Raw genomic sequence first — 27077 nt, 5'->3', positions numbered from 1 at the left:
GTACTCGTGGAAGACCTCATCAGACATGTATGAAGTTGATGGTTCTTCATGCAGTCTGCCTCTACTGCTGATCTGCCCCATCTCAATTAACTGCTATTCATACTTCAGAAATAATTAGCCCTCTGTGGATCTTCACTCACTGTGAGCAGTTACTTAACGCTTTCTTCAGCTAGGTGTGCCAGCGTGTTTCAGAACACACCATTTCTCCATTAATTAGGTGATGTTTTCCAGGCTTTTGTAGTGATTGTGTATCACACAAGTTATACCTAAATTACCTTTTTGACCATGGGGATTTTCTGTCATTTTTTAATGGAGGGCAAAAGCTGGTATTTGATTGAGGTTTCTACATATCACATGTAGAATAGTGTGAATTACTCCTGTTTTGAAGCAGCTGGGTTCTGAGTGGGTGTGCAGTGCACATGTCAATAGAGTGTCAGTATCTGTGATGTGTTTTAAAATGTAAAAGGAAAATCCCTGTGATCCACTACTGCTAACAGTCTGTTTTCTGTCACTTACTATGCTTCTCTCTTAGACCTTCTTGTCCTTGTTCATGATTTCCTTTTGTCTGAGAATCCACTCACTGTTCACGTAAGCAGTCTCTATTAGTTTATATACTTGTTCGACATGGAGTATGGTAGAGCATCTGCATTAATAAGGCAACCATTTTTTTTTTGAGTGATGATACATTTTTAGTTTGCTCTCTGACTGTAGAGGGAGCTGGTGATAAAGTCTGCAACCAAAACACGCTGTGTTTCTATGGTAACATCTGAACACTGCAGTGTTAAGAAACAAAAGATTAGAAACAAAAGAGATATTTTAACTTAATCTTGCATTTTTGTGGGATGAGTGAAGGCTGGAGGATATGAGTTGGTTAAATAGGCTGGATTTTCCTATGGATCCTGAACATTTCTAGAGATAAGTGCTGTAAGAGAGGATCATATGAGTATATCTCTTTCAAACCAGATACCTTTGGTCATCTGCAAATCTTTTATATTCAAAACATAGCTTTGCTGTTGTAAAGAGTCATTGTATTGCCCTGAAACTACACAAGGAGAGCCCCAGCTACATCTATAGATTTGTTTCCTCTGATGTGGGAAAGAGGACACAGGACTAGCCGTGATAGTTCACATTAATGTGAATTGTGAACAGAGGCTTAAGAGTAATGCGTGAATAAAATGTTGAGAGGTATTGAACACCTGCAGATGTTTCAGAATATCCACTAGTACTTTTTAGATGTGTATCTGTAAATGCGTACTCACGCAGCCATGTATGGATATAGGCTTTCAAATTGGATTTCAATGAGGATTTCATTTGTAAATGGAAGGGTTGCATGGGATAATCTGTGATAGGAAGGTGTCTGTGTTACAGTTTTCTGTTTTGCACAGCAGGGGGCTGCATGAACCAACAGCACATGAAGAGATGTCTGTTGCTTTGTCAGTGGGGACCACGAGTGAATCATATCTTAGTTTCATTTCAGGCTTAGACAGACTTCTTTCATCTACTGATATTTGTCCATTGGTTTGGAGGTCTTAATAATGTTACAGTACTTGATTTCATGGTAGCTTTTTATGGTACCTGCCTCAAGATATTCTTCATTTCCACTTTGAAGTTTGTTTCTGTGCAGTTTTGCTCACAGTGTGTATATAAGCTGTGCATGTAAGGCTGGGCTCTTTGACTTGCTGTGTCCTTCTGGTCTGTGTTTGTGCTACACATAATTTTCTCCTGACAACCTGAGGATGTATAGTAGAGCACTACTATTACATCTTATTTCTGTTTTACAGCTCCCAAGTAGCCTATTTACAACAAGACAACTCTGTGCACCGTGCTTCACAAAACTGCATGCAGTAGGTTTCTTGTCATAGACAGAATAGTTCTCATTCATAGACAAAGAGGAATGGTTTGAGATTAAAAGAGGGGAGATTTAGGTTAGATACCAGGGGAGAGTGGTGAGGTGCTGGCACAGCTGTCCAGAGAGCTGTAGGCACCCCATGCATGGAAGGGCTCAAGGCCAGGCTGCATAGGGCCTGGGGCAGCCAGCCAGCCCATGGCAGGGGGTGGGGATGGGTGGGCTGTAAGATATTTTCCAACCCAACCATTCTATGGCTCTGTGGTATTCCTCTGCTAATGTGGTAGCTTCATACTAATGAAGAAGCTGTCCCTGCCTCTCTGAAGGCCAATGTCCTCAAATGTTCTTGTTCTTTGATTTTTATTTTTTTTTAAATTTATTTTTCGCTAGTGACCAGAACCCGCATGATGTAGTCTGTTTTATTTTCCCTTTCAACATTCCTGCTTTGGACTTTAAATCTCTGGTGTGTGTATTTAAAGGAAGTGAATTTGTGTTATCAAGCTCCATCAAAGACCTTGAGTGTTACTTCCTTGTCTATTTCAACTTGAGCTATTTTAGTGATCCAAGAAGTGCTTTTTGCTCTGCATGTAGTCTGTGTCTGTATCTTCTGCCAAGGTACTGGTAGTCCCAGAAAACATTTCATTCATCATCAGTTAACAGTTGGTGTAGGATTTAGCAACTGCTAAGTGAACGGATGAGGACAGTAGTCTGGTGAGATGACAAGCTGTTTTTCCCCTGAGAAAGCTGCTAACTCTCTTTCTCAGCCTGATCTAGCAATTTAGAAATTGATCAGATAAACAAAGCTCATGTTGTACAGAGCTAAACTGAGATCGCTGTAGGTGCTCATTGTCTTGCTTTGTTACAGAATTCATGAAATGGAGAATTTTAACAAAACATGTTAATTTTCTTTGCTGCCAATGTTAACTTGCGTAGGAAGGGAAGCTCGCTTATTTAATGTACCTCTGTTTGAAAGTCTAGCGTCTAGAATTTCAGGTTATTTACATGGTGACTGGCACACTTTGAGACTGCTGTAAGAGTGGAAAGGATTGGTCAGGTTTCCATCCAAAGATTATTTGAAAATACTGTAATGTTTCTCTTCTACGTTTTTGTTTTCACAATAGTCAAATTTAGAATGAGCTTCTTAAAGCTCTTTGCTTTCTTACTCCCAAGTAACCTCCACAAGGCGTTTGGGTAATGCCCTCAGTACCATGCTTTAACTTTTGGCTGGTGCTGAAGTGGTCAAGCACTTCCTCTTAATGATCTGTGTGGGTTCCTTCCAGCTGAACTTTTCCATTCTGTATCATGTATCCTCCATCCATATCAGAAACAGTATTAGTACATTACTTTTGCTTTAGGTTTAATGCTTAATATTTTTCACTTAATAGTAATTTAGAACTTTTCTCTCTTGAGAAGAGCCCTGTGACTTTGTGAACTCGGAAAAAATTATTGCACTTTTTAATTGATCTTTCTCAGTAGGACTTAAGAGGGAGTAGGAGTTGGAAGATGTGAAACCAGTTACTGTGCTTTTCAAAGTACCTAGGAAAGTCAGATTTGCAGGAAGGGGTACAGGTGTGGTTTAAAGAACGCATTGTTTCCGCAGGAAATGGTACATGACTGTGCTGTCTGGGTCTTGCTCATAACTTTACTAATTACAGTCCATTTAAAAAGTTTAAAAAAATATAAGGCATAAAAAGGTTAAACTTAAGTTTTATTGTAATTGTTTGTGGATAGAGGTGAGACAAATGAACATGGTCTCTTCAAGAAAGGCTGCCAGAGCTCTTGGCCGTTTTGTATTCTCTCGGCAGGAGACTAATGGTATGCGTGTTGTTCTGAACTAACTGCAGCATTTGCATGGCAAGGGCCTCACAGGGGTGACAAAAGATATGGCATGCTCAGAGGTGTGGGGTGGAGCACAGGGCCTGCTTCCACAGGAAACTGGTTGTCATCTTCTCTGTCCCTTGCAAAGTCTCTTTGAGTGTGTGCATGTGGCTGTGAGGTGGTGTCTGCTTGCAGAAAGGCGATACCTCCACTGTTATCATCTGTGCTCAGAGCTTTATCTGTTCTTTATGGTCCAACTCAGGCCATGCAATCAGATGCTATGCATAGAGTGGGGCCTGCTGCTTTGCTCGATTTCATTACCATCTTCCCCTCTTAGGAAGGAGAGAGTAGTTTCTTAGCATTTATCCTTCACAAAGAGCTTTGGATTTGCGAGGCTGTCATTGCTGCACCACTTATCCCAATGGACTGATTCATCATATCACCCTGTACCTACTCTGTTGTGGTTTGCAGTTGCCAAGACAGGAAGATCTGAATGTAGAGATATCAGACAGATGACATTGTTGAGGAATCTTGCAGTATCAGTCAACTGTATAATGCAAAGGATTGCTGTATTTGGAGGTGGGGAGAGTACTGGATGAAGCTGATCTTTCTGTATCGGTTTTTGCTTTGTTTGGAAAATTGCTGTGCAGAGACTTGTTAATTCCTACAGCAAAAATAATCTTAAAAGTAATGGAAAAGGAGCATTGGACACTGAGTATTGGCAGTAATTTTCCCTTGGACATTTGTAGAAGTGATGTTTCTTTCAAGATTTCTCTGCTTGCAGCCTTCAGACGTTGCTGCCTTTTGACCCTTAAGTACTTCATTGCATTTATTTTGTGAGGAATTTTAAACCCATAACCTGGAGCCATAGGCTTGAAGCTGTCAATTGACTTGGTCTTCTGTCTATAACAATGTACAGTAATTAATTTGAAACAGATCCTGGGAGCGCACCCCAAATGACAGTTAATTCTTGACCTTGCTGCCCAGACATTGTACTTCAGTCAGAGACTGCAGATGAAAAGCTACTAAATCCTTGTATTAATTATGAGATTTGTTATCAGTCACCTTTAATAAGATCAAAAAAGAAGGCTATAGGCAGCCTTGCTTATGGATGTGCACAGACAACATTTTCTTGAAAGGAATGAGAAACTGTCCCTCATTGGCAAATCAATCACAGGTTTACTTTGCAGCATAATCCAATTTCCTGCCTGATACACTGTTTTCATTTCACATATTAGTTCCTGTTTTTGTAGGAATTTAATTAATTTGGATGGTAAAAGTAGGTATATTTGTCCATGTAGATGTTGATGCAGTTACATTCATACATGTGAGTATATATAATGAAAAATTAAAAATGGGTCTAAACCTCTCCATCACATAAAAGGCCCTTTAATGTATACATGTTGATCTGGACAAAACAGAAAATATGCTCTTTCAATGTAGTTACTGATAGTAATGTTAATTATGAATTACATGGGCATGTATTTCTAACAAGATTATCAAAATTTCCTGCATGGTCTTATAAGGTAGTGATGGGGCTGAAATTACTGCCTTGCAGCTGTTGTATTTATATACTAACAACAAGAAAATAACTTCACTGAGTAAGACAAAATGCACGCAGAGCTCCAAGAGTGTATGGTGACAAGGGAGATTTATGGAGTTTCAACAAGCAGTGGAAATTGCTCAGTAGTAAATAGGACTCTGCTTAAAAGTTCTATAAATTCAATGGAACCTGAATAAGACAAAGATCATTTTGTTAAATATGAGGAGAAAGAAGTGTTCTAAGCCCAGGTGCTGAGAGTTGGTTGGTTGTACAGATACTTAGGTAGCTTAACAGACAGAATTAATGTAAACATGAAAGTACATGGTGTAATTGTACTGTTTTTGGTGAGTGGCTACTTCACACTGAAGCTAAATCATGGTCATGGTTTCATGCCCTTGGAAAGGTTAGTTTATTATCTCCAGCAGTGACGTGTGTTACAGTCTCAAGATGAGATAATCAGGTCTGTCTTTGCAAGGAAATTACCGGAGTGGTTCTTGTCACTCGTTTTAAAACACTTCTTCATGAAACAGTAATCTTTCTCAGTAAAACAACCATCTGAAAGTCACAGCCAGTATCTTTCAGTTGCTCTCAGTAATTGACGGCACTTAATAAAAGCAGGTTTCCTCCCTTGACTAACTGGCTTCATGCCGTGTCTGTGAGAGACAGGCATGAAGGCGGACCATCATATGGGTGCTTGCTGGGACTCAACACAGACAAACCTCTAAGTTGACTACAGGCTTAAAAGCATAACAGCTTGATTTGATGTTCTTTTTGGAAATAGATTTCTGGGGGTCATTTCTAGTTGAAATACAAGCTACTGTGCAGAAAACAAAGGTGCAGACGGGAGCATAAGTAAATAGAGTTCTACAGTCTTGTATTGATTTGCCTTGCATCTGAATGTTGTTTTAAATAGCAGTGCCCTCTGTTTTCATTCCTCTGATCTCTCTAACTGCATGTTAGTGAACTGCAGCTTTGCAGGAGTTCATGTTTACCTTCAGAAAGAGAGCCAGATGGTAGGAATCCAAACAATAAGGGTTTTCCATTCTAGTTTGTTATCAAGAATGTGGTGTGATAGCACTTGGATGATTGTTTTGAGGATGTTAGTAGCTTCTGTGTAGGCTAGTAGGGAAAATGCTGTTTACAGACTGCTGAGAATTCTTTGTCTGCGTTCTTTTGGCAAATATTTTTGTTTCTATCTAACCAGTAAGTGCCCAACCTTGCTAAATTAAGTGGATTTCACAACATCTGGTACTTGATGAGAACTTTCTTCTGTTTTGAAAACAAGATAGAATAGGCTTCTATTTCCTTGAACATGAACGTTGTGAGTTTGTGCCTGGAGGGCTGATTTTTCTGGCGCTCTCACCCTGGGGGCCATTCAGGCATTACCACTTGATTTTCTTTCCCATGGACTGGAGGATCTTATCTACGTGGCTGGGTGGAGATGAGCAAACATTTCTTTTTCATGACTTGTTCTCTTTGTCAAGAGCTCAGCGTGTATCTGTGATACAGTGGTGGGATGGTGTTATGTCTAAAAAATTATTAAATGTGTTATTGTCATTTCTTCTTCCAGCTATTATTGAAATACTGTAGGAATAATTCAGGCTGCTCATTCAAAGCCAGGCAGTGAGTAATCCTTCTGATCTTACGTTTTACAATATTCATGAAACAGTGATATTTTCTTAAAGAAATACAAGACAGGTTGCCCTTCTTGTCCCTGGCATTAACACAGCTATACTGTGTCAAAAAGCCAAAACACCTGTGTCCTTCTGCTGGCTGGTAGCCAGAGCCTGCTTCTATTTCAGCTGTGAGCAGAATTCATGTGTGTCAAGGGGATGATTCTGTAGTGGTGTATCTCAAATGTAATTTATTGTGTTAATCTCCAGTAAAGAATGAATGAATGGTGTTAGCAGCTTGATGTCTAGCTTGTGCTTCTTTAGAAGATGAAATACTAGATCATTAGGAATCTGATTTTTAGATCAAAATATCTAACTCAGTTATCTGATTTTTTATTTTTTATTTTTTTTCTTCATTATATCAGTCTTAATCTTGACAGGAAATACAAATAAATGCAGAAATGGGAATGTCATGTAGCTTCTCTGGGTTTTAGTAGTGATGGGATATTTTGCAGTGCTGTGCATTGATTTGTTGTACAAACAAACATGTTCTGAGGAAAGCATGGGAAAAGAGTAGGTGTGGGACAGCTCACTGGTACCTGCTTTAGTGATGCAGGCTTTCATTTGTGTATGCCCAGATTCACTGGGGCTGTTTTTCTTTCTTAATGCTTGTGACACTCAGCTCATGATAGCAGGAGAGTAGAGGATTGTCAGCATTCAGAAAGTCAGCACTGCTACTGGAAATCTTTCATCTACTTTTTTCCTCAGTGGATATTTTTTTTTCTCTGAAGATAGTAACTTCCAATCTTGTTTATCTAAGGGGATAGTTGTTTCCAGTTATCTGGCAGTCGGTTGTATGCAACCTCAAAGAGCTCATGTCTGCAGAATCAATCCTTGATAAATTGAACATAAACCCAGTTATAGTGAGACACTATCTCTAGGAAAAGAATGTGTCATGTAAAATCTTCATAGGAACTTAAAATGTTGCTCAGTCAAATTCTGCTGTATTAGATTTGTTTTTTCCTTTTGGAGAACAAAATAAACTTTACATAATTTCATTCTTTTTATTAAGAAGATGAAGCCATGCTTTTTTTTCTCTCTGATTTTAAAGTTGGTGCCAAAAGTATTTAATGTTATCTATAACTTAAAATATCTGAGAGAATCAAAGCTGTTGTTCAGAGCATGAAGTGATCTTACAAATCTTGGGCTTCATCAGGTGAACTGCTTGGGAATCTTTTACAACTCATCACAAATAGACCCCAGTATGTTACAATAAATATGCTTCAGTAAGCAGTGTATTGTTCAGTACTTTCTGTAGGCTGAGCTAATGACAGTACAAAGAGCAGTTCTGAACAGTAGGTATGATTTGTTAGTTAACTGCATTTTGGTGAAGTATTCACAGCTGTTTACAACCTTTATTTTTGCGGTTTGAGAAGAATTTTTACTTAGCACGGTTTCTCTCTAAGTGTTTTGAGCTTTCATTTTTTAGTGGAGTATTCATTTGGATTTGTGAAATGCACTTTTATATCCAAGCAGAGGCAGCAGCTGAGTATCATAAGCACATATTTGGATATTTGTATCTAAAAACTGTGTTAGTGCTGTGTGTGTGCGGAGAGGCTGCAGGGTCAAAGAAAGATGCAAGTTATGTGAGCTTAACTCAAGACAGATAATGCTGCTTAATTTCTTTTTCAATAACGTAATAACTTCACAACACTGAGTGGATATTTTTAGTCTTTAGATTCCTTTGTACTTAGTACTTACTGTAGTGATGTCACTAACCTCCAGCACAGCACACGTTGTGCACAAAACACAGTGATTATTCTGGGAGCCAAGATCATGAGGTGTCTGTCTGCAGCTTCCAGTAGAAGTATCTTTGTTCAACTGATAGTTTTATTGTGTCTATTTGTAGTATCTGTGCACGGGAACCTAAAAAACAAATCCTGCATATCTTAAGGGCAAGCGCATTATTTTATGACTTAATTCTTTTCTAACCATTGTCTGGGTTCTGTCCTGTCTGTGGCAGGAATAGTTATGGTTCATGCTCAGCTCTGGCGCTGATCTGCTCTGTGAATGTTACTGCTGATGGTGATAGGTGAGAAGAAAGATACTGAAGTGGGGAGTTACCCATCCAGTAAACAGGATATTATTCGAAATAGTGCACTGAAGAAAAAGGGACTATTTTACTAAGTCTGCAATTGTCCAGTTGTTTTCCAGTATAGTTCTCACTGATTGTGATAGACAGCTGGGAGGACAGCTCAAAAGGACTTTAAGATAGTGAAGGATCAAACTGAGAGCTGTGCATGAGGTCTTGGTTTTGCTAGAACTGTATTTTATTACTTGAGGTATCTTTGGGAACCAGAAGTTGTGCTTTACCTGACTTTGATTCAAGGGTGTGTTCAACTGAAAAGTGCTGGCTCAGGATGCTGGCCGTGACACGATTGCAATTAGCTGAGGTGGTTTCTAGCCTTGGGAGGGGTGAGACTTCTAGAACAATCTTTCAGTAAGATGAAGAGGTACTTTTGTAGTTTTAAGGTCTTGATAAGCCTAAGCTCGGTGATATGAAACGGTTGAAACAGGATATTAAAGTTGATGTTTTCACTATTCTGCCCATGCTTAGACTTTGAATACCCCAGTGAAGTTTTCTGGGCTACTGTTTGGGGCCCAAGGGAGCAACTGTTTCTGACACCCCTGTGCCAACCTGTGTTTTGAAAGGCTTCTTTCTGTCAAACCCCATCATGATTCATAGCTTGATTAAAGGCTCTCGCAAGTACAAAACTAATTTTATTGCTTTCTTTTGCTCTTTTCATTTGAAAGTGGGGATCATTTTTAAGAAATGATTTAAGGTCTCCTATTCTGTGATAAACGAAGTCTGATTTCTTCTGTTTAGGAGGAAGCTGTACACCTAGAATGAAAAAAACAGTTAGTGGCAAATTTTGATACATTCTATAGGTATCAGGTCAGTGAGCCTGGGAGGACCCACAGTGACAGAAGCATTTTACTAGCTTATTTGTTAAGCACACTTTTTCTTAAGACTGTTGTGTTTCTTGGTCAAGTGGGGCTCTTTAGTAATGATATAGCTTTAAAGAGCTTTGAAATAATGATATAGCTTTAAAGAGAAGGGAACCTATAAAAAGCACACAATGTATCTTAGAGAATCTGAGTCTGGTTCTACTCTGAGATCATTTGTGCTTGCTGCTGAACAAAATGGATGCAAAACACTGTTAGAACGATCAATAATCTGTGTAACATCTTGCTGTTAATCACATTCTTTTCTTCTCATAATACTGTTAGAGTTCCACTGAGATCTTGGGCTGGAAATTGAATTTCTTAATATTTTAACTTAGAAAGATGTAGTAGAACTTCTCAGCTGGACAGTCATTGTAAAGCTGTGATGTATACTGCAGTGTGCTTGAAATATTGGGGTTGTTTATGGTTGGCTGGCTACTAGAGAGAAACCTGAGAATATTAACACCAAGGCTGGAGTTGCATCTTAGTTGTTGTGATCATATCTTGTTATTTGCATTATGTTGACATCTAAAAATGTCTACTGTGACCTCAGCTCTATGATGTATCGTAATGTATGTAATATGAAAATGCTCATACATGCAGTATTTTACATCAGAATAGAGAAGACAGAAAACTAAGACAGGGATGATTATTACTGCTCTCCTGACACTGCAGAAGTTGGGGCATAGTGTGTTGAAGTCCCTTGGGTGCTGTGAAGAGTGAAAGCTGCGCCTGGATCTTTCATGTTAGTCTGGTGCTTGAAGTGCAGAAACATCTGTCCTGTTGTTGTTGGATGGAGAGAAGGTTTGACAGGCAGCCATTTAATTTGTTGCTTTTTAACCAGGTGTCTGTATTCCTGTAATCTACATAATTGCATGGTTTGAGTTGCAGAGTGCTCTGCACTTAATCCTTGCCACCAAAATGTGCGTTGGTTTGGTCAGCTCCAGCAGGTCAGCCAAGCTTTGATCTGACTCCATGTGTAAAGTCTCAGCAATGTTTGCCTACCTTAGCAGAATCATTTGAGATCTTAATTCAGGATCTTAATGGGTAAAAAGCAGTCATTAAGAGTGAAGTGGATAATATTATGGTTATTTTTCAGAAATAATTGTACAGTGATAATTATAGGGTAGGAAGACGTTTTTGAATGAGTAAAACCCTGAAGTCAGCTCCTCTAGTTGTTTGCATCACATGCAGCTATGGGTAGCTTGCTTTGCATGGTGCTTGGCAAAGCCTCACTCTTGGGGCCCTTTGGTGGCTGCCCAGCAGAGCTGTATGTGCATGGCCTGCGTCACCTGGCACGACTGCTGCTTCAGCAGCACACAGGGTCAGGGCTGTCTCTGCTTGTTGGAAATCAGAGTGATGCAAAGTTCTTGCCAGACATCAAGCCGGTGTGTCTCTGAAGGCTTGTAAGGCTGCCATGTCCCTTAGCTCTCCATCTAAATTGAAATGTTTGTCTGAACTGAAGAGAGAAGCCTGTCAGGAATACGGCCAAGGAAATCTAAGGTGTCTTAGTAGTTGAAGTCTGTGTTTTTCTTTTCTCCTCTGTTGTTGCTCCATTTTTGATGTAGAAAACATGACAGCTAAAAATATAATTAGTAAATTGTTTTCCTTGTTTCGTCCTGCAGGCCAAAACAACAGCAACAGAACAATTTTTCCTTGTTTCCTTCTACTAAAGGCTGGAATTTCAGAGGGGTAAGTTTGATGTTATTTTAATATCTTTTTCCTGCTTCATCCTATTGCTGTGTGACTTTGTGGTTAACGTATGGTCTATGAGTGCTGAAATCATGGCAGAACAGCAGAATAAACCCAGATTTTGCTGATGCGATTGGCTGACTTACTAGGAAGAATCCGGGAGACAATTTAGTGTAACCATTTTAACAGTGTGATTTTAAAATGTGAAGTAAAATTGATTTGTTTTTGTGTTTGAGAATTATTCAGCAGGGCTGAAGTGACATACACTATTTTCTAACTATTAAAAAGATTTTTTTTACATACTATTAATGTAGGTGCTCGTAGAGTTACTGGAAACTTAAACATCTGATTTTTGCAAAAGTACAGGTGCTACCAAAAATTACCTGGATTTTTTACAAGGTTAGAGGGAGTAGCTTTTATTTCTGATGTGTTGGTTGACTGAGCAAGGCCATCTGCACACATGTGCACCCTCACAGCAGGAGAATGAAAAGATGTGTGAAAAAGCAAAGCAAATGAAACTGAGAACTTCAATTTTTTTCTTTTTTTTAGCAGTATCAGACAGTTTTTTTCCGTGTCTGTTTCAGGTTTGAGGTGTACTGCTGACACAGGTCAGTTCTTTCCAAGTGATGTTCAAATGGCAAAAGCATTTGCCATGTGTGTAAGCGCTGTAGACTGGGATATAGTCTAGGAGTCGCTGCGTGTTGCCTCTGAAGAGTAGTGTTTCTGTAATTTTAAGTAAAAACAAGGGCTCTTCTGCTTTGCAAAATTCATTTTCTATAATAATAAATTACCACTATCTGTAATGAGAATTGACTTGCACTGAACCTAAAATTTCTATTGAGAAGAGCATAGAAATATGCTTGCTTTGAGCTTCTTCAACAAAGCATTTAAGTAAGATGACGTTATTGAAATGTGTTGTTGAAAGAATAAATGACATTTATAGATGTACTGATCTGTGGTGGTTGTGATATCATAAGTGTTGCTGAAACTAGAAATATTTTTGACTTTACCTGATGCTGTCTTTGTACTCTAATTTGGTACTTTTAAGTAGAGCACCCAGTATTGCTTGTTGTGAAACAGGTCTTCAAACTGCTTCCTTTGTGTATAGAAATAAGGATGTTAGGGAGTTGTCTTCCTTGCTATTTTTAAGGAGATTTATGGGACACTAACACAGGCCTCCAGTTCCATAGCTCTATTATTTCAGAAAACGTATGGTAATTGGCAGTTGAATTATCCAGAATAAAGTACTGCATCTGTAGCAGTTGTTCATGGGATCTGTTCAGATGCTGAAGCTGAGGCAGCTGAGCTCTGGACCAGAGAGCACAGTCTCTGCTGACTTCTGCAGTGTGCCAGCATCAGCTTTGTTTTGATGGGTGGAAAAAGTGTGGTATAGAAAATGCAATGAGCAAACTTCAGGTCACAAAGGTTTTGGTATGGATGATTAACGATAAAAGATCATCTTTGATATCTTCTCCTAAGCAAGTACAAAACCTTATTGGGTAAATGAACTATGGTAATATTGACAGTGGATCAGTGCCATTCTTGAGTGAAACAAACAAAACTGCTGAGATGACTTATTCACAGCCATGCTTTTTAAAAACATCTGTTCTGTTTCTATACTGTTACTAAACTGTAATGTGAGATCATTTCAACAGCCACAAACAATAAAACAGAAGACAGTTGTTAAGCATAACGTTATGATGTTTTATGAGTTTACCTATCCTCACTTTGCATTTGGATCACTGGTTTTGCATGTCTGTATCTCATGCTGATCAAGTGGGCTTGTTAAAGCATCAGCGAGCCAACACCAACGTAAACCTCAAAGAAAGATAAGAGGCCCAGATACTTAACTCTAACCTAGGGGAAACTCCTCTGCACTTCTGTCTTCCTCTCTGTGCTTAAACGTATTCATTTTCCATTTTGAGGTGTTCTTTTAATCTCATGGCTTGATTTCCTCCATGGGAATTTCCATATCAAGGTGATACCATTTATGTTTCTGTCAATGCTGTTTTAGATAATGGTAGCAATTATTTCCAGAAGGTTAAGCAGTATTCTATGAGATAGTGAGCTGTTTTTTTTTTTTTTTTTTTCCTTAAGAAGAGTCTGACAAAATTCTACTGTTGATGTGATTTAGGTTTAAATGTACCAAGCAATGCAATCTCTCTGGTGTGTGCTTCTCCTGCATATACTCACAATACAACCGATTCAATTTGCTCACTGAAGAGACTGCACAATTGGGTACCCAGCAAACAGCATTTTAGTGAGAAGGTATTTATGGAGAGAACTGTGGTTTCAGAGAAGGAGAAACACTGAAGCAGTGAAGCTGTGCAGGGAGATAAGAATATCACAAACTCAGCACAGGTGTAATTGGAAAACCAGAATGTAGAAGCTTAGGTGGTGGATGCGGTACTTGGAGTATAAGAGAAATAAGGCAAAGGAAGATTCTGGGTGCAGGATTGGAGAAGAAAAAAAAAGGAGGAAACTGAACTTTGAAAGAGAAATGTGATGGAGAAAGCAGTAAAAGATGTAGTGATAGTGTAGAGAGGGATATGGAGGAAAGCTGGAGTGTGTGAAAGCAGATACACAGGGGTGAAAGCAAAAACAAACAAACCAAAACCAGAAGCATCTTCTATTAGTACAATTGTGCACCTATAGAGGATGTGAGAATTAAAGCTGCTTTTCTTTGTCAGTTATGATACAGCCTTGAGTTATGTGCCTGTGTACTGTTTTATCCATAATAAGTGTAGTCAAGCTTATTTGTAAGTAATATCTGAATTTATGTAGCCTGAGAATCTCTCCTGAGGAGTCTTAGGTTTTAACTGCTTTGTCTATCTTCCCTCCTGCTACCTTAAAATCACCACTTCTGGTTTTACCAGTAGGATAATTTCCTAGATTGCCTTAATTATATGAGTGATGGGCTCATGCTACTAAAAGCCTTGAATTGATTTACTTTTTCCTAATGGTCTACTTAGATGTATTTACAAGAGTGGTCTGTAGCAGCCCTGCTGATATGACTCTTGGGTGGCTGTGAAGAAACTGCAGTCAGAAGAAAAGCGTTTACCTGGTTAATGAGGAGTGCCAGGCTCAGAGGCATAGCTGAAGAGGATGCTGCTTTTGTCTGTGCTTATCATTGATTTTTCTCTATACTGTTCCACAAACAGCGAGCATCACTTCCTGCATACTTTAAACAGATGTCTGAACCATTACGCTTGTCTCTCTTTTATTTCTCCTACAGTAACTTCAGTGCTAAAAATAAACCAGTAGCAAAATCTAAACCAATGTTTTCTACTTGAGACATTTTGAGATGTTTGGTGTGCAGTTGCCTGAAGACCGAGGATTTTCTGCAACTGTGCGTCTTCATATTTTTTTGTTTTCTGTTTCCTTTTTGGTTTTGCAAAGGCATCTCATCAAACTGCAGATGTGATCATCTGGGAGGGAGGCTGATCTAATTTATGAGAAGCTTGACATAAAAAAATGTGCTAATCTTGGTGAAGGTCAGATTTAGGTTTGTAAGTGGTTTCCTTGCTAATTTTGTTTCAGGTATTTGTGTGGGGAGCAAAGATGTATGTCATGCCAAATGGGAAGAATTCCTCACTTTTCAGACAGGATTTGCAGAACAGTGTGTGCATTTTGTGCAGGCTGGCAGACTTCATTTCTTCCCTTCAGGGTACATGACTAAACAAGACACAGGTTGCTAAGAGAATAGTTATTTTTTTTTCCTGGCTTTAGCTTGATGATTAATTATATAAATTACATAATCATGTACCACTGCAGAAAACAACTTTTGCTTCTGGATTCTGTCTGGTTCTATTTCATTGAGTACCGGTGGATACAGACATTGCTTAAGCAATGAAGTTACCCATAGCAGAGGCTGTTAGTGGGGCTGCAAACTCCTACACTTCAGAGTTTAATTGCCTCAGCACTTTCTCTCCTTTAGTCTTAGCTCAGGATTTCTTTTATCCTGCTTTTCTGGAGGGGCTCTTGTGCTTCTGTCAATGTTCTGGCCAGAATGCCTCTGATATCTGGTATTAGCTGTGTAAGAAGCAATTCTGTAAGTCTTTCTGCATTAGCGTCTTAGAAGATGGATACTATAAACATCACAGCTGCATAAAAGGTTCAGTAGAAGCTGATTTCCTCTGTAGTCTTGCAGTTCATTCTTTGTAGCATTGCAGGGGTCAGGAAACTTTAAACTGTTCATGGCAGCAACGTTGGAGACAATGAGAGCATTAGAAATCTCTGTCCATGATGCTCTATTTGTACTTCAGAAGACTAGAGCTCATAAATTGGTGCAAGTGTACAGCTTGGATGCTGGTTTTTTTTTTACTATTAAGAGAGCTGGCTTTGATGTCTTAACCTATGGGCGGAGCTTGAAATATTTTAGTTTATTATTGGTTTTGTTTTTGAGCAAACCATTGGAACTGTTGTTGATTAGTCACAGGGCAAATTTTTCTTGGAACAGCAAGGTTTATGTTGGCAAAAAAATAGAGATGCTATCAGAAATTCATTGTGTGGCTTTTGCGTAACTGGATCATAGCAAAGTCCATCTGTAGTTCCAAAACACATCACAATTATGGTGTTCTTAATGTATACAATGAATTTAAATATTTTGAAGGATTTAAGAGCGTATTATTCCAATCTGATGCATGGTTTAATTAGCACAATAATCAAGTTTTATTCATCAAATATGACAGGCATAGTTTTATCTTGTCAGAATGTTTTATTCCAGAAAGCATGATTTGTAAATGAGTTCTTAGACCAGTGATAAATGGCTGCATCCTTTTGAAGGACCGGTGGGTTGCATACATGGCAAGGTTCTCATACAGCAGTGCTGCAGAAATCTTGTGTTGGATATGTGTTGGAGAGATGGGTTGTTTGTAGAGAGGAGTTGTTAACTCTTACTTCCCATCACTGACACATACTGTGCTCAGGCATAGACACTTCACTTACATAAAGTGTACTGTAAAGAAGAGGAAGGACAAAGCATATAATGACCGTGCTTACTGCTGTTTTGTTGTTGTTTTTCAAGTTGTATTTCTATGTGCTTAGATGAAACGAATGGGGCATCCTGCTCTGTAGACTCTGCCAGGTTTCTCATTGTTTGGGATTCAGGTGGAAAAATAACTCTTTCACATTCTTTCCCAAAGCACACTGAACTATCATTGCTCATACTATCTAGAGAATTCTGTAATGCTTTGGAGTTAGTAGTGTTTTCATCGATTCAGTTCTGTACCTGCCTTATTAAACTTCAGCAGATTTCACATCAAAGTCATATTTGAGTTAAGTACATTACCTAATCTGTAAAGCTACTTTCAGGTTAATTACATGCTAGTTATCTCAAGTATATTTTATATATGTTTTGTGGCAATAATTTGGGGCATGCTTATGGAGCACTAAATGTGTTCCTGAATGCTTTTACATTGATGAGACTTTTCCATTACTTGCACTTTAAAAGGTATGCATTATGTTTATTCTGTCTTGGATTCATTCAAATTAATATTTTTAGGTTTTATGATTACAAAAAGTTTCTCTCTTTTCTGGAGAAATTTCACGTTATATTTTCATAGAATAGATATTTTGTGGAAATACGCTGTATGCAATCACTTTATTAACACTGTAGGACTTTGTTTTATGGATCTCTCTAAGTGTTTTGTAACAAGTTTATTTTTGTTCTGGGTGTGATTTGTTATTTATAGTAGAAGTATTCCGTGTGTGCTATAAACCTGTTGCACCAGCTCTGTTGCACACACAAACAATGCTGAGCTAGAAGCCACGTGTGATAAAGCAGATAGGTCCAGTTGTCATTCTCTTACATCTAGTTTGATGTTCTGTTATATAGCAGATTTCCTGTCTTTAATCATAGTTTGGGTGTTACCTTGTACTCCTGCTGTCATTTACTGTTCTTTTCTTTGTTCAACAGCAAATGAACTTGACCTGTGCTCAATTTAACTCACACCAAACTCTGCCCACTTCTTTGTATTTGTTTCCCCCCACCCCAGCAGTGACTGCCCTTTGACAACACGTGATGTGAAATCAGTATTTCCTAAACTTTGTTTCAGAAACTTTCACTGTAATGATTGTGATGCTGCTTTCCAACTGAACTTGACTGCATTTTGTCAGAGAAAACAACCTTTTAGAAACAAATTTGAAATATACGTTGGCATATTAATTGTTACGCTGTTTCAGAATAGCAATTTAAATTAGAATAAATATTGGACAGAATGGTTGTGCCAGATGTGATGCATCCAGGAGATCTTGATGCCAACCTGCTTGTTGTTTAACCTAATCATTGTGAAGGTCTGTTGTTTAGTTTCCCAGTTCCGTTAAGTGTAAAAATGGTAACTGATCAGCTACCATTGATACCATACACGATTTTAAAACGTGATACATTGTAAAAACTTCCAGTTTGTCAGCACTTAAACTAAATAAATGGGATGTGCGTTTGTAAATTGTTGAAAAATCATTATCTGCTGAAACAGCTGGGAAATCCTCAGTGCTGCAGTAAAGGTTTTCTTCAGTTATCTGCATCCCCAAATGCAGTTCCACAGGTTCTGATATAGGTTGTCAAGTTGTACCTGTGGCAGAAATCTATTCAAAGTCCTCTAAGGAGTGAAGGAGAAGGAAAGTCCAAGGAAGAACAGAAATAGCTTGTGAGAACTTGAGAGCTGATGGTGGGGGAGGAAGTGGAGTTCCTTCTGATGTTTTCAATTGGAAGAAGCGTTCTGAGTGGGTTTTTTGATACCCACTTCATTGTGTGAAGACTGTTGTTCTTCCTAAGCACTGAAGTGCTCTCATGGTCAGCTTTGCTCTGAGACATCTCAGCCTTTGAATGAATCCTAGTTTATGTATAAAATAAACCTAAGAACAAGACTCTCACTGAAAGTTAATGCTATTTTCTGTGTTCAGAAGGCACTGAGCAGTTCATAAATAAGGCTGTCTTTAAAATCTGTCACTGGCCTGTTAAGAGCAATGTGATAGTGCTCTTCTAATGTCTTGCTACATTAATTCCAGGTGTATGAAGCACTGCATATAGCATGAACCTAATGTGATTTGAGGTAACATTTCAAAACTCTAAAATGCACGTTTCTAAACATTGATTATATTGCCTTTGATTTAAAAAGTATGCAATGGTGTAGTCTCTCTATATGGTGCTTAATTGTAAATTTTATTTTTGAGTGTCAACTTTAGCATCCCTTGATCCCATAATGCTCAGTTAGAAAACAGCTTCATTCTGTGCCAAAACTGACTTTGGAAAGCTTTTGAAATTTCCAAATACTGTTTCAAGTTTCCAGTGATTCACAACCTTAAATGTTCTCAGAAAAGTGGTCTAAGTATCAGCTGTGTCTTCTTCATCCAAGGCAGACTGACAGCTTTGTGAAACAGCCTTAAAATGAGGGCAGTTATGGACCCATCCTGGGAAGGTTGGTTTGCACAACATGACTGAAAGGAGAAGGTGGGAGACCTTCCATCATTATGATAAAGAAATACAAATGAAATCCTTTTCATTCGGGGCTGCCTCATTAGAAATATTTAGGTCTTAGTCTTGGGCAATACTCTGTTTTGTAGGAGTGAGCACCAGCACCCTGCAGGCTCCAGGATCTTGCACTCAATCAGGTGAATGTGTTACACTTTTTCTTAAAAGGCTTGGGAGAATCTCTCTAGTTTCTGAACTGCTGCTGGAATTGTGCAAGAAATGGTGAAAGCTCAGTGTGGCCAGAGCTGAGATCATTGCCATCATAAGTGTGATCAGAAATTTGGGCACACTTGGGGGAGAAAGGTGAGCTGCCTTAGATTTTTGACTTGCACAACTTTTGGGTTGCAGTTCTGAACTTCAGCATCTAACATTTAATCCTATGTTCTGGATCTTGGCCAGAGTGTTTTTCAAAGTATTTATTTTTCAAGCCTGGGTAAGGGATTACCAAATTCTGATGGCAAAGGATTAGGGTTTCCTGTGATGGGATGAGTTCTTCACTTGTAGAGAACTCCCACAGATAAAATCAGACTTTGCACTTCCTTGACATGTCCTCAGATGAAGAATTTGGGCCCTCTGCCAACCTCATTGGGCTTGAATTCTGGGCTGATTCTATAGCAGTCTGTGCTGAGCTCTTGTCCTCATGCCTCTGTTAATTTAAGAGCTACTTAGCAGAACCCTTAACTTCTGGAATTTTTCTGTGAACTGGATGTTTAAAAGCTTCACCCCATATATACCAGATGTTTATTTTCTGACTGAGGCATCTATATTTAGAGATAGTTGTGCTCTTTTGAGTTAAAGGCAGTTGCAATTATTTGAGCACCGAGCATGTAGGAGGAGGCAGGCTGTGTCAGTTATTGAATCCCAAAGCTCCCTCAAGCATCTACCAACTACTTGAAACACATCAGTGTTGCGTTTACCTTTGCCATACCACTGCCAGTCTCTTCACACTGGTTAGCAATTATTAATGCACTTTTATCTTCAAAAAATATTATTCAGAGCAGTCTGTGGGGGGAAAAAAAACAAGCAAAGCAGAGAGAGACGTGACGATATGTGTCACTCAGCTGATGATAGTACTAGTGTGCTGCATGACAGGAAGCGAGACAAAGCTATGTGGCCGCGTGGGGAGGAGTTCCTGCCGAAAACCGAAGGAGAAACATAGGGACTTCTTTGCAGCAAAGAGTTTTCACTGTCACACTGAAGATTAGGAAACCTCCTAAATCTGAGTACAATACGAACTACCTCATGGTGTGGTGTTGTTTTTTTGTGCACCATCAGGTAAGTGTGTAAGTGTACACTCAGGATTGCACTACGTTTTATTGTTTGCTTGAATGGCATTGTAGCAAGTTGAAATTGTACAGATAATGCTTCCAAGTGTGGCAAGATTAAAAATTGTGTCAATGAAAAAAATAGTGCTTAGCGGGAATGTTTCCTTCTGTAAGAATGGGGTTTCTAAAACATGTTGATAAATGTACTCTGTTATACCCAGTGCAGTAGCTGATGGTTTGGTTTTCTTTGTGTGCTGGAATTTTATTGTTGTGGGGTTGATGAGTTCTGTGGTTTTTTTTTTTTGCTTTTCATTTGTCTGTATTACCATAAATAGGTAAGTTTGTCCATCTCTGCTGATGTAAAACCTATCATTTTTTTTTTTATGATGCTAGAGCTCAAATGGGAACATTTAGAGCAATATTGATAAGTTTATGCACTGCCAAAGTGAAAGCTGTCAACAGATCTTGTGTAATAGTATACTTACAGAGCATAATTACTGTGCTGTGCTTGCATGTGTGTAAAGTATCACCTGGAAAACTGTGCTTTTAGACTTTGTATCTTGGAAAGTAGCAAGACTGATAATAAATACAGGAAATGGTTAGCATTTAATTCTTGACTATACTTGGTGACTTGTGGGATTTTAATTTTGGGCTATGGATTACAAATAAGAGTAGTGCATCAGCATCACAACTGGACAAATCTGACATCTAACTTTGCAGCTCTAATCCTAAATCATATCATCCTGCTGCTGGCTGCAGAGCCTCTTAGCTGAGAAGCAAAGTTGTTTCAAAACATTTGTGCATATGTTGAATAAAACCCACTTTGAAATTCTTAAAGATAAAGGTGAGGAGCCAGAATGTGAAGCAGGGCTCTGTTCAGTGGCCTGCATGCTCTCGTGTTTGCTGCAGAGAATGTGGCTAAAATACACTGAAGCTTAAAACTACTTTCTTACTTGGATATGTTGTGTTTTATGTTCCCTTTAACAGAATTTTCAGTAACAAGGGAGGTGTTTTATGGCAAATTTACTGCTCTGAATCTTTTAAGATCGTATGTGGAATGGTTTATGTGCTTCTGACCTAAACTGTGTTTATGAGAGATATACAAAAACTGCAACAGGCTCAGGAAGTTTATCAAGACAGTCTGAGAAATAAAGAGTTATTTAACTTGTGAAATTTGCTTTAATAGACTTTATGCATTTGATTTCTCAGTGTTTATTAAATAGCTCAAAAGTGAGGCTGCTGATTACTAACTGCTGTGCTGTAAAATTGATGTAGTCTTTTTGGATGTACTTAATATTCTTATTTGCAATATGCACGTTTGGTTATATATTTTGGTTGTTGCTTACTCAAAAAGGTATAGCAGAAGAAATCTAATAAATGCTATGGTTGTCAGGGAATGCCAGGGGTGATGCGTGTCTGTCTGTGGTGTAAGATCATATGCATTCTCTGGTGTATTGCAGAGCTCACATTGACAGCTTTCAAACTCGGTACATATTTTACATAGAGGAAACTAACCTGTCTGTGGTTTGAATGGCAGAACAGCATAATGATGCTGAATGAAAGAGGCTGAGGGAAGGCAGACAGTGTTAGAGCAGTAAGTGGTGGCAGCTATTTATGCAAATGTAAGCCATTAAAAGCCACGTGGAGGCCTAGCTTACAGAAATTTTCCTTCTGCTGTATGTGGTTCTGGTGCTGTGCACAGGAACAGCAAAGTGAGATTTTTTGTAATGAAAAGCTCCTTGAGACTCTTGAAGTTCTTAAAAAAGAAAAGCTAAGGAAAAAAAAAAATCACTAGAACAAATCTGTTTTTCAAGTGAGAAAGTTTCACTGTGATTTCCATTCCACAAACAAAAGCCACACACAGGTGATGCAAGTTTGGAAGCAGAAGTGGTGGTTGACAGCTGTGATTTCATATTCAGCTGAAGCCAGAGCAGCTCTGTGCAGCCCAGATAGGGAGGTCTCAGACCTTCAGGAGCACTGTGCCTTAAGATAAAGTTCCTCTAATTTTGTCTTATTCTTGGTTTTACTACTGGGTCTATAATAAAGTCTCTCAATGTAAATTTAGAAGGTGAGGAAGCTCACCCTCATCAGGTCAGTGTGATGGAGATGCAGGCACTGTTTGCACACTGACTTCTTTTATCACTTGGGACACAAAGAACTGGATGTAAAAGATTACAGCTCAAAGGGTTTGTGGAAGTACAGGTGAGTCTGGATAGTGTATGGACTCATTTAAATTGCTTCTTGACTTTTGTTTCTACGTAGGCAAATTTAGAATCCCTGGATATTAGTTGTAATTGTTAGTTGAAAGCATAATGAATGTAGCCGTCTTCAAGTCTGTCTTGAAGTTCTGACTCATTAAAGGTCATGTAATAATGATTGCTGATGACTCATTTAGCAAGGAATTCTCAAGGAGAAAGAAGTAAAAATATATTTAGTTTATTTATCTGAATTTGGTTTACTTTGTAGGACACTGAAGAAGTTTCAGCATGTTCAGCTCTCAGACTCTGCTGTCTGATGCTCTCCCTGTCTGTGAAAAGGGGAAGGAAGAAGGTTTAAATTAAGATAGAATAACTATCAGTCCTCAAACAAAGCTCTGCTGATCCTTGTCCTTACAGCATCCCGTACATGCACACCCATTTCCTGTTGTTCGTGTTAAACACACTGAATGTAATTTTGATTTCATTGTTCACTTTGGTGTTCATTTCATATTACATGGACTGGAAAATCTCAAATCCGTTTTGACAGCGTTGTAGAAATAAAACTTAAATTTTTTGCTTAGAGAAAGATGAAAGGGAGCTGCTATTTTGCCAGGCAGAGATGTGAAAGACAGCTTCCCAAGAGTCAGTGACTGTCTTAGGAATTTTGTGTTGTAACAGATTTAGGGTCTGTCATTTTTGTTGTGCTTTTGCTTGGGACATCAAAAACTAACAAGTTGTGTTACTGCTTCTGACACTCATACAGCCCATCAGCTGGGTGTGTGCAGGGTGGGACATAGCACCCACAAACCTGTGGGCAATCAGGTCACCTCCTTCAGTAGCAGTTAAGCTTTTGCTTAGGTTTTTATGTCATGAAAAGTGAATCTGCTCTGTCTCATATTCAGAACAGTAGAGGGCAGTGGAAATGTAATGGAACTTATTCCATATATAAAATTTCAAGGAATTTTTGGTTCTCTGTGCAATTTAAGTTCTTGTGGAAAGGTAACATAGAACACTGATGCTGGGATATAGGGCAGATAGTGCTTCTCCTTAAAGTTTTGTGTTAGAAATCAGTACTCTGAAGTTACAGCCCAAGAAGGCATGTGTGGTGTGTGCTGTTCAGCTGGAAGGAGGGCAGTGTTTTTTCCATGCCTCCAGGCTGTTGGGCTGAGGAGGTCAGCTGGTGCTGCTGTACAGGTGGGAAAGTAGGCTGTGGTAAGGTAAAAAAGATGATCATCTTGAAAGATGATGGATTAATTTCTTTTGAGGCTTAAACTATGAATGATCAGTGTTGTGAAATTCTAATGGGTAAGCTCTGAACCAGGTTTATCAGGAAGACTATTCAACAGGAAATCCATAGGAGTCCTGCTTCTTGTTGCACAGATGCTCATGTGATTAATATGACATGGTCTCCCACTGTACAGACTTGTTCTTGTTTCAAGAACTTCACGTTGCACCTTGTCATTTTCTTTTTAAAGCATCTGTGCCTTCATTTCATCTTAGAAACTTGAATGTCAGTGCAACAGTAATGTAATGACATGGAAAAACAATCCTTTGTGGGGGCTATTCTTGTTCCAGTGTCACAAGAGTTCTGGCTTTAAGCTGGGTAAGGCGACACTGCTGCTGCTTCATGTAGTTGACTTCTAGAGTCTGCCATGTGAGGTTATATCCCACCACCTGTGGCAGGAAATGTTAAATTAAGTATTATTCAACTAGCCTCAAGATAGAAGGTCATTAATATTTTGCCTTGTAATTTTATACCCAATCTAAGCTGGATTCAATGCATACATTGTTAACTGCAGCGACAAAAAGGTTGAAAAGGTTTAGTCAGAATCTTCTCTTGTGTTACAATAACCAAAATGCTTATCTATTTTTTTTAATAACTCTTTACATTGTGGCTGTGTTATTTGTCTTCTTCCTACTGAAGGCCATGCTGTCCTAAAAATAAAAAAACTTAAGAACCGGTGACTGTCACGACCATGGATGATTGTAAGCAGTATTAACAGAAACTTGGGATACTTTATGTGCATGGTAATGAAAAAGAATTAGAAAATCAGTCAATCTCTGCTGTGCTATGCATGGGCCAGTACTGGTGATGTATTGAGTGAAGATTCGTGTTGTCGGTTTTGGCTTAATGCAGCACTGTGTGATGATATAAACTGGCATGATAAATCTAATGCCATATGATGTGGTTAGAATTTGTTTGTCCAAACGACAAATAAATATATCAGTGTGTCAAATAGGTGTTCAAGCCCATTGAGGACCCTGCTTACTTAAGTTCTGTCAGGAAGTTCTGCTTGTTCCTTAATGTGCCATTAACATGGTTTCTGTTTTGGGCTATACATTAATTTCATTGTCTGACTCACAGCTTTACTCTGCCCTGATTTTGAGCAGTATGTACAGCATGTATTCACAGAAACTTCTGGGCTCACTGTATAGCTATTTCTGTGTACCTACATACTTCTAGCATCTTTTTGAAAGGAAAGCACACCAAATTATTGATATAAAATGATATAACCTTAAATATATGATGGGGAGCAATATTTAAGGGCTAATTTTCTGGCACGTGAGAGATAAGGTGGTCAGCTGCCTTGCACTATGGCAACTGGGCCTGGAGTTGTAACTCCTTTGGGTAAGAAGTGCTCACAGGGAGCAGGGATTAATTTAATGAGCAATATTGAGTGCAGGCTTTGCTTCTTAATCCACTTATTATGGGCAAAGAACTGTATCGGGTAGCTCAATTACTGGAATAAGTTTTGCCATGTTGGGTTTTTCCCCCCCACCTTATACTGTGATAATAACCTTTGGAATTCTTAGAAAATTAAAACATCACCAGCAGTTGATGATGTTTACCAATTTCTGTATGAAATGACTTGGCTAACAGTGTCCCTGGGATAAACTTTCAGACAAAAATGTTTGCTTTTTTTTTTTGGTTTGGTTTGTTACTTGTCAGGAAGAAGGAGTGCTAAAATACAGCAGGGAAAGGGGTCCTTTAGGATCAAGGCTGACCAACCTTCACCAATCTATGCGGGCTGTCCTGGCTCCCCCAGGGTTGCTGCTTTCTTTACAGCTCTTTTCTGCTTTCATCTCTCTTGGTCTGTACATCACAGCTGATATAAGTCTGTTTCTACTGAGCATATTGAGATATAGTTATATAACTTGTGGGGTGTAAGGCAGTATTCATGAGCTGGTTTATGCTGTGCTTTTCCTCAGTAGCCTTGCATTGTTTGCTTAGCCTCCATAGATTCTACTTTGTGAACTGTAGCTCCATGTACTCTGTTTAAATGCAATGATCCAAAGCTTACTACGTAGTTGCTGCTGGATAACTTCACTATTAAAGCCACAGGGTGTCATTTCCTCTGTGTTCCCTCTAATCCTGCAGTCTTCCTGGGGTGCCTGTGCCTCTCTTAGTTGGCACTGGTTCTTGATAGAGCTCTGCTGTGTTAGAGCTGCTATGCATTGTTGAACAGGAGCTGAGTGGCTGCCAGTGAGTGAGCCTTCAAATCAGTTATTTAAAAAGAAAGAGTCCTCTTGTGTTCTTGTAATTTCACTGTTAATGAAGGGGAACGTCTGTTCCATTACAGGGCACAGCACGCATAGGATTTACTTTAAAAAGAGACAACAACTTCATGTTTTTTGTTGGCTATACTGTGTTTGGAATACGTACTGAAGCATCTCAGTGATGATGATCAGGGTCTTCTGATGTTGATAGCTTCTGCTGCAGAACAAGATTCCTGTATTTTTCTCTGAATGATGGATTGACCATCTTTTGTTTTGCATTGATTCTTCTGGACATAATTCCAATTTTTGCAGAGTGAGGCTTATTTACTTGATTTTACACCATTTTTATGCTCCTGTGGCTAATGAATCTCAATCTAGATTTCTTCAAAGAAGGCAGCAAAATTGTAATCAAATACAGTGCAAGTTAAAGGTCTGCTCTAAACTAGTAGGTAAATACAGAAACTTTCAACAACTCTACTTTTGTTTTTAAACAGCATGAAATAAAAACTTCTGGATATTATAATGAATATTCTTTAACTTGCTGTAGCCTTAATAGTCACAGGTATAGTGTGTGTACATGCAGTGCATCTGTACTTCCTATTTTATTACCTTTCTTGACTTTAAGATGTGTGTAGTACTTCCGTGAGATTCAGAAAATAGAAATGGCTGCCTTTACCTTCACAATGTGATGATCCTGACTTGTAGCTGATCTTTGGCTATCTCAAAATGCGGGATTTCATTATGGCGTCAGCATGGTGGTTTTTTTTTTGTTTTTTTTTTTTTTAAGTGCTATTCTTTTGACTTCTGTAGACTGGGAACTGAATCTCAGCTATTGCAAATGCTTATCTCTACTTGACAGCGGAAGACAACACAGCTGGATAAATAAGGATCATGTATTCGGTGACTTCTCTTGTTTCCTAAATCTTCCTGGTCTGTAAGAAATGCAGAGCTCTGTAAAATGAAATTTCATACTTCTGATTTGAAGGGCATGAAGATCCACCTCATGATGAACCTGTGAAAGGGCGTCAAGAGGAGCTGTCACTTTTTCAAAACAGGAGCTGCATGTAGAGCAGAACCCAGTCACTGATGTGGATGCTGAAATCTGAATATATGTTTATTTAATTCTT

At 38.8% G+C, this 27077-nt stretch overlaps 1 protein-coding gene across 3 annotated transcripts in view; it reads left to right on the top strand.

The window, feature by feature from the left end:
• The window catches only part of ARHGEF3 (Rho guanine nucleotide exchange factor 3), a 93318-nt gene that overhangs the window by 16393 nt on the left and 49848 nt on the right, over nt 1–27077 (top strand). For 2 of the 3 annotated variants that reach the window (XM_015875027.2, XM_015875028.2), the window contains exon 3: nt 11452–11518. In XM_015875027.2, coding sequence (XP_015730513.1) covers nt 11452–11518 — 67 coding nt within the window. Of the gene's footprint in view, nt 1–11451; nt 11519–20090; nt 20265–27077 lie in introns of those variants that run through there. The other variant, XM_015875030.2, reaches the window with a different exon arrangement.

The sequence above is a fragment of the Coturnix japonica genome, chromosome 12, assembly GCF_001577835.2.
Source record: "Coturnix japonica isolate 7356 chromosome 12, Coturnix japonica 2.1, whole genome shotgun sequence".
Lineage (NCBI taxonomy): Eukaryota > Metazoa > Chordata > Aves > Galliformes > Phasianidae > Coturnix > Coturnix japonica.
Note: the sequence above shows the minus strand (reverse complement) of the source record. Positions and strands in the feature narration are given on the sequence as shown.